At 39.3% G+C, this 10,543-nt stretch overlaps 2 protein-coding genes across 3 annotated transcripts; one reads left to right on the plus strand and one right to left on the minus strand.

Annotated features, from left to right (window-relative positions):
* Positions 1-1,645: 1,645 nt before the first annotated feature.
* LOC129322229 (uncharacterized) lies at positions 1,646-3,195 on the plus strand. The gene has a single exon (XM_054968391.1). The coding sequence runs from the start codon at positions 1,829-1,831 to the stop codon at positions 2,714-2,716; it is 888 nt and encodes a 295-aa protein (XP_054824366.1). The 5' UTR covers positions 1,646-1,828; the 3' UTR covers positions 2,717-3,195.
* Positions 3,196-3,410: 215 nt separating this feature from the next.
* Positions 3,411-9,531, minus strand: LOC129322230 (adenine phosphoribosyltransferase 3-like). Of its 2 annotated transcripts, XM_054968392.1 has the most exons (6): positions 9,302-9,520; positions 8,866-8,976; positions 6,190-6,282; positions 4,925-5,074; positions 4,089-4,147; positions 3,411-3,904 (listed from the first exon to the last, which is right to left on the minus strand). In XM_054968392.1, exons 1-6 carry the CDS (start codon positions 9,381-9,383, stop codon positions 3,851-3,853), a joined length of 549 nt encoding a protein of 182 aa, XP_054824367.1. In that variant the 5' UTR covers positions 9,384-9,520; the 3' UTR covers positions 3,411-3,850. The 2 variants fall into 2 exon arrangements, with proteins under 2 accessions (XP_054824367.1, XP_054824368.1); XM_054968393.1 differs by lacking the exon at positions 4,089-4,147 and having other exon boundaries at positions 9,302-9,531.
* Between the last annotated feature and the right edge of the window lie 1,012 nt (positions 9,532-10,543).

Consider the following 10,543-nt stretch of genomic DNA (forward strand, 5'->3'; position numbering starts at 1 on the left):
TCTTCAACTTGTACGTACAGCGACTTGGCACCTAGAACAGGCTTCGTTGGAGGAGGTGGAGCCTAAAACGACGGAAAGGAAGTGGAAGAAAACTTGTCGTTTTTCTAGTTCAAATTTCAGTGCTTTTTGTTTACATGCGTTATCCTCTGACAGTTTCCGTTCTCTTCCCATTCTTCTATTCCCCCAACAGTTCCCACTTCAAACTCCCATGAAAGAATCTTTCCACCCACCTTGCTTTCGGCTTGGTAGACTGAGCAATAGAAAATATAACCCAACAAAATTAGCTTGATGACCAAAAAACCCATGTGTTTATTTCGAATCTAGTGAAAAATGGTAAGACTGGATGGGATATGCATGTTGGGTAAAAGAAAGAGAGTAGGAGGAAAAGCAAAACATCTGGCTTTACTACTTTGATTGAAACTTCAACCTCACGAGGCAAAACCCTGCACACTTACTAAATGGTTGCTTTGTTTTCAAGCACCCAGCTCCAGCTGGGTCATCAGCCTTGGCAGGCCATTGCTTTTATTAGAAAACGACTTCACTTTATTTACCCAGCTATATTAAACCCACCCATTTCCTCTTTCTCTCTCTTTCAACTAAGATATTCAATAAAACTCTCTGGAATTGCTAATCGATATCCTGTCACTATATATCCAATTTTAGCTCTTCTCCTTGTCCTATGTCTATTTCTTGAGTCTTGAGGACTTCACATCACACTACATTTTTTACGAGTTGCGTTCCGTTCCATGAAATCAGTTTTATAGAAAATTTGATAACTGACGAAAGGGGAAAAAAAATGGAAATGTGAAAATGCCAGTGGATCAGAAGTTAAAATTACGTAATCAAACTGTCAAAACGAATCAGAAAATGTTGTCGTCAGGGTCACTCACCCTTGGAAAGAGACAAGCAATTCAGTTTATTCAAGCAAAGCAAAAACCCATTGACTTCCCAGTTCATAACGCCAAAGCAAAGCAAATAATTAAAGACGCAGCATGCGGTTGGTAAGAACATACCACATTTAAAATACTACTACGGTGCTACTTTAAACTGTTAATTGAAATATTCCCAAACATAAAACTGCTAGTTGAAGTAAAATGGGCATTAATATTTCAATGTCAATGATAATGAGAAAGTTACGAAAGTCGCGTCAGATGCGAATTATTACTATTCAAATCCTATATAACTAAAAAAAATTTTAAAACTTTTTAACTCTGTTTAAAAATTTAATAATTTTTTAACTTTATTTTTATTAAATATATAAATTTTTAACAATGTATTTTTTTTCAATATTTAATGAAGGTCAAATAAAAAATTTCATAATAAAAATGTAATAAAATTCTCTTCCCGTCCTATAAAATAGGACCAGACGGAGTATCAGGCAAGGCGGGATCAAAAAATAAATCGCGGTAGTCCATGAAATCCCGTGTGACGCACTACACGCTATATAAACTCCTCCCACCTTCACATGATGTTATTATTTCTTTAAAAAAAAAAATCAATGGAATTTGTTACCCTCGTCTCGGACCGTGTCTCCCTCCCATGAAGACCAAATTGAATCCACGTGGGTAATTCCGAAATCTCCCCGAGGGCAAATCCGTACTTTCAATCTGCATACGGGTTAAAATCCATTTATTATCTGATAAATTGCGCCACCTCTCTTCCGCGCCCTTTCTTCTCTCCTCGCCTTTCTTCTGCAGTGCAGCCTGGGAGCTCCGACCAAACGATACCAACAGCTACAAAAAGTCTAAACGAGAGAGAGAGAGAGAGAGCGGAATCTAGCTTCATAGTAGAGTATAGGCAGGAGTTTTGAGGAGACTGAGTTATCTCAATGGCGAGCGGGTGGGTTAAATCGTTGCAGTGCAAGTCAAGAGCGTTCGAAGACGTTTATCATCCTACCCCAAAAATTCTTATACCCAGTGCGAGTTGCAGAAAAAGCGTCCAAAACATTAAAGACGTGGTCGACAGCGCCAAGCCTAAGCCCAAAAAACCCAAGCCACCCCTTGAGAAGCACCCCAGTTCAAAATATCCTCGAACCACAAAACCAGAAAGCCCTTCCAACCCTACAACCATAACCCGCAGTGTCTCTTCCACCCGGCCAACCCGTGCACCCGAGCCATTCCTTCCGTCCCTGACGGAGCTTCCCGAGGGACATCCATCGCGCAACGTTGTGGAGATTATCTTCCATACTAGCTGGGGTCCCAAAGCGTTTATGGGTCAAATCGAGATGATTTTCAAGGTTGTCAACGCCTGCAGAACGGTGTCCCGGTTTGAAGAATATCGCGACACGGTGAAGCGTCGCGCCGGTTCGGGCGCTCTGACCGAGGGGAGTAATTGGGAGGAGAATGCACGGTGCGTGGCGGATGGGAATGAGGTGATGAGGTTTCAATGTTTAGGTCCCACGTCGGGAGGTGGCCCCTACGATGCCAGCGGGGGAGGAGGAGGTTGTGCATGGTCGTTGCCAGGTGGGAAAGGTTCCGCGATTCGGACGTTCTCCAGCAGCGGAGAAGCCCATGAAAGCGGCGGCGGGGGGCGGGGTAGAAGAGCCATGATGGTGTGCCGGGTCATTGCGGGCCGGGTCTCCAAGCAAATAGGGTTCATGGACTCTTTGTTGGATGGTCGAGTGGCGGTGGACTCGGTGAGTGGGGACGAAGGCGAGTTGTTCGTGTTTGATTCGCGTGCCGTATTACCATGTTTTCTCATCATATATAAATTGTAAAAAATGAAAAGGAAATGATTTTTACCATCCTTTTTTATTTTTATTTTTTTACGGGGAATGTATGGAAGTTGAGGTCTTGAACCTTCGGCCTGCATTTATCCACACCAGTTCTCCCAGTGCCTTCCTGTTTAGTTACTACGTGTTTGTGTAAGTATGAGGAAATCGGGTTGATGCATGCTGATTAAAATTATTATACCTCAAATTGTTTTTTTAAACGAGCCGAAATAAGGTGAATTTTAGATGCAATCAAATTTGTGTCCAGTCCCAAAGCTCGACAACGCAGGTCAGAATCCAATGTATTTGTCCTGTTACAATGGCAAGACAATGATCGTCCGACGCAAGAATAGCATGAATGGCAGTAAACCAGTAACCCTTGTTTTCCCTAAATCTGAAGGCAATATTTGCTGTTTTGTTTCTTCTTATACATGTTCATTTCAAACATGTTTAACTTTTCCTTGATTCTCTCTTATTTTCATGAAGAAATTATACAACAGAGTGGAGAAAAGCTACGGTTCGAAAGATTCGGCTGAAAAGAAAGGAGAGACGTGATATAAAATAGTGAGTGAGAGAGGGTCCCACCGTGAACTTGAAGAGCCGCAGAATTGCGAAAATGAGAAAGGTAGTATAGCGCAAGTTACGCAAGTAGGGTGCTGAACTAGACTTGCGTGGCAAGAAAAACAAAATTACGCGCAAATGAAGAATCAAAGCGGACTTCATTATCCCTGGTTACGTTTCTTTATTCTCTGTCTCCTTTTTCCAAAGTGCATCACACCACATAAAGAGTCACCACCACTACTGCTACTGGGAAAGGATGGGTTCTACAAGTTCATTAATTTCAAAAGTATTCAGTTGTACCACAAAGCTTTTGCCCCTGCTGGCGTCCCAAAAACTGCTTGTGCTACTCAGACAAAGCACCATCTGGGTCTCTTTGACCACCCCTTTCAAACTCAATAATCGTTGAAAGAAAAAACGAGGGAAACAAAAATATACATATTCAGGGGAAGGGAGCTGCATATAGATTGGATTCCGAATGAGAAGCAGCAGTAGCATTATAAAGTAACATTACATTCCCTTTAATGTGTATCCCTTCAGTTTTATCATGCTTTAGCCACCTTTGCTTGTATCTTTAAATGACTAGTAATACTCAACCAACACGTGTAAGGGCTTCCCGTTCAGCCGTTCACGACCCTGTCACATTCAGAAACATAATTAACACAAGAGGCTTCTTGGCTTCAAGCAGAGCCATCATAAACATAAACAGCAGTTATTCCTGTCACCGTAGAATACTCCCACTGTGAAATACCAAAAGCAGATGGACATGGACGACATCTGGTTTCTACGACAGAGTCCGGGAAAACCAGAGTGTACATACCTTCAATTCTGGTAATTCAATTACACATGCACATTCAACTACTTCTGCTCCAACACGTTCTGAACCCAACAAAGAACAACAATTATATACCTAGGCATTAGCAGCCGTGAAAAAACAAACAGGAAAAAACATAGTGGCTTGTTGACATAAAATAACATTTGAGACCCTAATCCATAGAAACAAACTATTTTGAGGAATTAGACCTGCTATATAGACACTTGGATGCATATCCAATACAAGAGTGCCATTTCTTGTCTTTTCAAAATTATAATTCTATATATAATTAATCAATTGAGTTTCAACACACAATAGATATAAAGACACAAGTCACCCCAATTCATTTATGCTCATTCATGATAACTGGCCCACAAGATCAATGTACTCCCTCTACAAAGAGAGAAGATTTTTTTTTTTTTGTTCTATCTATAAATTACTTCATTAAATTTTTATAAAAAATTTTCTCATTTACTCTCCATTAAATTTGGAAAGATAAAATAAGTTATTAAATTATTTATATTTAACATGGATAAAGTTAAAATATTATTAAATTTATGAATAGAGTTAAATGAATTTTAAAGTTTTTCTTAATTTTAATAAAATAAGTTTAAATTAATTTATAAATAAGATGAGACGAATAAAAATTAGCAGCCAAATAGCAGCCCATCTTCAAGTTTCGGAAAACAAGCACACAAAGGCTGCGTAGGAGAGCTGAGGCCCCCGTGCAAGCTATTTGGTTAGAGTCCTATCTAATTGGAGCACCATCATGTAGGAGAATAGCCTGTTCTGAGATCAGATCACCATTTCTGAATGATACTACAACTGTCAAAGTCACTTACCTAGTAAGTCCATTGCTGCACTGAGCGTTCCACCAGTAGCAATCAAATCATCAACTACTAAAGCACGCTCACCAGGCTCAACAGCTCCAACATGCATCTCAAGGCAGTCCCTTCCATATTCCAATATGTAGTCCTGAGAAATAACTTTCCCTGCCATTGGACCAAACTTTTGTCAATACAGACTCTCAGTTCTGTCAGGCCTAAAATCATAAAAGGAACAAAGGGTATGATATGATAACTATCTCAATCAACACCTCAATGTCCAGCCCAAATAAAGGTAGAACTAAGAAACACCACCGACTCTTGAAAGGATTTTCAAATATTCTTGACTTGGTAACTTACTGAATCACATTTAAAGTATTACTATTTTAAGCTTTACTGAAGCAGTTCTTTACTTCCTTCTTTAAAATATATATATATATATGTAAGTTTTCTTCGCTATAAATAAAAATCACATACAACAACCAACAAACTAATGTTCTAAATGAAACCAGCCTCAGTCTGTAAGATGTTCCAAGTGAACTTTTTTCTAAATAGAGCTCTGGTAACATCTGCCAATTGCTACCTGCTTGAACACGGCACCCTTTAAAGAAAAAAAATGAAAAGTAATTTCTCTATGGTTAGTGCCAACATGAAAACCCAAGTAACAGCAGGGCATATTGCATCAAAAATTTCACAATAAAGAGCTCCAAAGGAAATATAGGGAAATACAAGACCCCATAGTAATTGAAAAATACTGGTCAAGCCTTCCCTACTCCCTATTCCTCAAGGCGTATATCTACTATGCAACTGAAAAACACAAGTCACCAGCATGCAGGATACACAGTCTAATCCATAACAGCAAGAAGTAACAGAAGAATGCAGATCCACAAAGACTTTTCTCATTTCATGTAGGTTATGGTTCAAATTATGGTGTTATCTCCAGTGTAACTGTAAGATGTAGGTTATGGTTCAAATTATGGTGTTATCTCCAGTGTAACTGTAAAAGAAAAGTCATCGGCAATACATAATTTAATTGACAACTGCAAGAAGTAAATGAAGAATGCACACCCACAAAGAATTTTTCTCATGTCAGTAGCTTATGGTTCAAATTGTGGTGTAACAGATTTCAACACGTTCCATTGAACAATCCTTGATCAATTTCAACTAGTTTAACAAAATTTAGCAATGTTATTAAGAAAATTACAGCAGCATTAAAGGAATAGAGCATTTAAGAGCTATTTGGGAAAACAAGAAATGGATTAAGCGAAGAGGTGAAGACTTACCTGGCAACTTCTTCGGTTTCCTCAAAGGTACAAACTTGGCTCCTATTGCCAGTGCAATGGGAGGGCCAAATATAAAACCCCGAGCTTCAACTCCTGTAAACAATAGGAGGAACTCGCTCCTCAGAACCCATACCCAGGGTTATAGACAAATTATGCGTTCATCACTGCAGATCAGGTGATTTACAAACGAGACCAGAGAGAAAAATACACACACATGCTGCTATTTTTTATTACTATTGAATAGAATAAACATAAATGGAAAGAGCACATGAAATCAAACAGCTACCATCATTTTTCTTGTACTTGCGCTAGAGAGGATTCTTTTCATCGAGGAGAAAATTCCACTTTACTCTCTGAATGATAGTTTAACTGTAACATTCTGTAATCACAACTACCACAGAAAGTGGTTGGCCCAGAGTAAACAGTAAAAATTGATTTTTAAGCACTTAAAGTCAGCTTGTTATCTGTTCTGAGAAAAGCTACTGATGTCGTTTAAGGAAGATTTTGTAAGAAAATGAATAGCACAAATCAACTTTTAAATATTCGAAAGCCAATGTATGCTGTATGAAATATAGCAGATGGCCGCTAATTTTACTTTTAATGGAAGATCAACAAAAATTAAATAGTTAAAGCTTTATAAGTATAAATGTTGCAGTAAAGTTATAATTCAAAGGGATAATACCCATACCATCATACGAAAGCATTGAAGAGGGCAAAAAATATTATAGGCATGGAGTAAAAGGGAACAATTCATTTAAGTGACATCAGATAGGGAACAAGCTCCATTCAGTACCAAGTTGTCATGACAAAGATGTGACTCAAATTGCATGGGACATGTAACAAAAAGGGAAAAAGAAAAAATCATGGAACCAAAGCAAGACACAAAGAGAAACATCAAACTGCATGCCCCATGATGCGAGACTATCCATGAAGTAGAAATGAAAATCAGGGAAACCAAGGGTGCAGATCAAAACTGAAATCAGTAATGGCCAAGGCACCAAACTATTGGAGCAGACAAGAAGCAAGAAGCAGCGCTCTGAGTTCAGATCCAAATGACGCGACATGATGGATTATATGCATTTTTAACATAACGTTAATCATGGAATAGAGATCGTAAGAAGCGTAAACAAATTATTCAAGACCCCGCGACAGAACCACACGATTTAATACAAACAGATAATACGGAGGCAAAATGAACACTCTCATTAATCAAAGGCATGGTATCTATACCGAGGAAGGTCTGTGAATGAGAAATACACGAGCAGACGTAACAAACTAACTAGCACAACTAACTCAAGTTACAAACTGTTAACTGTTGAAACGGAATTACCCATTAGGAGATTTTACATCTAAGACGATTTAACGCCAGTGAGCCCCGTAAGTCCCTACGGTAACTCGTAACAAAATCTTTTTGGCTGAATGACAGCAAACACCTTGTGCGCCAATGTTTGATGACGAAATTGAGGTTTTTTTAAATGTAATCAGACCTCTGTCAAAATAAAAATTTGAGATTCTTTTTTTTTTTTTAACGATTGTTTACCAATCCAACGAGCAGAGACCTGAAACCTTATCGAATAAAATATTTCCAAAAAAAGTTCCGATAAAAGTTCTCACAAGTGCCTGAAGGTAGATGCTAAGGCGAATGTAAGAGGACAAAATAGTGATCTGACTCGTTGTATGAATAGAACATATAGTAACGGTGAAACGGAAATGAACGCCCTGGCTGCAATTATTTTGCACCGAAGGCTCTGGCTGAAATTATAGTATTGTACACAAGGTAGACAGGCACAGGCTATATATTGGATTGGCCGACAATGAAAAAGACAAGGTAAAATGGGGCCCTCTCGTATTTGCTTCATCAGCAGAGTGCTGTAACACTACATTCAAAGCACTAACATCGAAAGATATGCCTCACTCATGAGATTAGGGAAGGGCCAGCGCCAGCCTACAGGTTCGCACCAACAAAATTTCAAGCACATATTCCACGAGCAAAATTATAAGGAAATTTAGGGACTGCAAATGAAAAGAACCATCAACACAAAGAACATTGTTACAATCCTAATTGTTTAGTTATCGAGTGATCCAAACGAACTCTAGGAGGAGGAGGAAGCAAGGAACGACAAAAAGAGAATATAAGCGGAGGTTGAAGTCAGCAAACAGTGAAAGTTGGGAGGGGCCCCAAATATGGGGAAGCAAATAAAAAAAAAAAGCCCAGTTGACAGTGGCGGCATGTGGGTCCGGATGACACAAGTTGGCAATGATCACCAATCGTCATTCATGCAAATTGGGTCCGAAGCACATGCTCCCCCAAGAGCAGAGAAGAGCAAATGAAAGGAGGGCCGCTCAAGACAACTAGAGAACGCAATCAATGGTACAACCCACTAACAATAACTCAAGTCAACTTGAAAATCACTCCCCAAAACGCACCCACATTCACTCCTCATTTCCCTTCCGTCGTGTCCTTCTGAACCATTCAAAAAGACAACCGGAAACTCATGCAGTACACAGTGTTTCTGCATATTCTGGCCAACTTTCCCATCACCATGGACCCGCCCACCTTCTGGCTGACCATAGTGAAAAACCCCACTAATAAAAGCTTTACATCAACTCGTTCATGCAGGTCTCAACATTTTCATCCCAAAAGGACACCTTTTTTTTTTTTTGTTTTGAGTTTACCTGCAACAACAGAAATGTTTTTGCCTTTGTATCGTTCAACGAACAAGTCAATTGTGTCCTTAAACGCTTTGGGGTCTAGCAACAGAGTAGTGATGTCTTGGAACATGATCCCTGCCATTGCCGCCATTAGTGAGCAAATTAGGAAAAAATGACAAGAACCTCTTCTCCAGCACAAAGTTCAGAAATTTAAATGCCAAAACAGAGACAATTGAAAGCCTCAAGTAGATTGCAAGCGGAGGGCAGTTTCTTTTCCGGAAGGAAATTGATGGGAAAAAAAAAACAGACATGGGAAAATAAAATGACCATCAACAAAGAAACAGAGCAGGCATATTGAAGCTCGTGTGGTCATATCCTTTGTGCGTTGAAACTGATGCACAATCTAACACGAGTAACATTAAAAAAACAGGGAAAGAAAAGGGTGAGAAACAAAACAAACCAGGTTTGGGGAAATTGGGGACGACACGAATCTTAGTTTTGATGCCGAGAATACGGGGATCCTCATTGGTGCAAGCAGACATTGTGTGCTGGGCAGAGATAAACAGGAAAGAGGGTAAGTGAAGAGCAGAAGGAGCAGATTGAGAAGGGAAAGAAGGAAGGAGAGAAGGAGGGAGAGGAGAATAAAAGAGAAGAACATAGAGATGGGAAGAAGAAAAGGTGCAGAGAAGAGGGGATATTTATAGAGAATGTGCGTTGGTGGGCGAAGGGTAGAAGCGCACAAGAATGTCATGACTTTGAGTGAGATCGTACCAAAGGGTTAAAACTGGATCTGCATTTCCCAAACTGTTTGGAATTTACATTTCATATATTGCAAGTTTTTCTTCCTTTTCGCCTGAAATTATTAACCATGTCAACTTCAACACAAAAATGGAAAAATTCCTATTCCTTCACTCAAATACACACCAATCACAAGCCTCTCCTGTGGCATGCCTAAATGCCTTTCAATTTCTTCTCCAACTTGCTTCATTCATACTATTTCCCCACCTATTAAATTCTTAAATGGAACCACAATTATTGATATCAATTTTAATCACACTGGCCACAGTGTGGTGTTTCAAGTAAGTGTGTTAAGTTAGTAGCATATATATATATATGATCACAGTGGCATCCACAGGGCGAATTTAAAAGCAACTTCTCCGGAATGCAGGAGGCAGGAAGTGAATGATGATATAATATGTATATTCCGTGGGAGCAACAACCACTTGCAATCATTTACAGCGCTGCAGAGAGTGAGAGTCGTGATGATGATAAGATTATTGTAGAAATGATTATTAACAAACCCAAGCAAAGCAAAGCAATGGGATTTGTGAAGAATCTCTTTCAACAGGGCATATACACAGTGGTTGTAGGATTCTTTTGCTTGTTTAGTGGTCCATGGAAATGGATAGTGTTTGCCCCTATTGTTTTTCTTAAATGGTGACAACCCCACAATCACCTATTATATTAATTGTCAATCTCTAGTCCAATGACTCTCATTTAATTTTTAATTTTTCAAACTAATAGTACTGTGGGAGGAGTTATCCTGAACTTCGTTATAAATATATCCCTTTGAAGAACGAAGAAAGAAGACAGAGAAATAAGTGTTGGTGGGAACTAGCAGTGAATGGACATAATGTTATAGAAGCATGCTGCTGATGGAGCTGCCCCCCAAGGACGCTACACCTCAGAAGTCTCTTTGTTT

The sequence above is a fragment of the Prosopis cineraria genome, unplaced genomic scaffold, assembly GCF_029017545.1.
Source record: "Prosopis cineraria cultivar Desert tree isolate PC_DT_omini unplaced genomic scaffold, ASM2901754v1 PC10, whole genome shotgun sequence".
NCBI lineage: Eukaryota > Viridiplantae > Streptophyta > Magnoliopsida > Fabales > Fabaceae > Prosopis > Prosopis cineraria.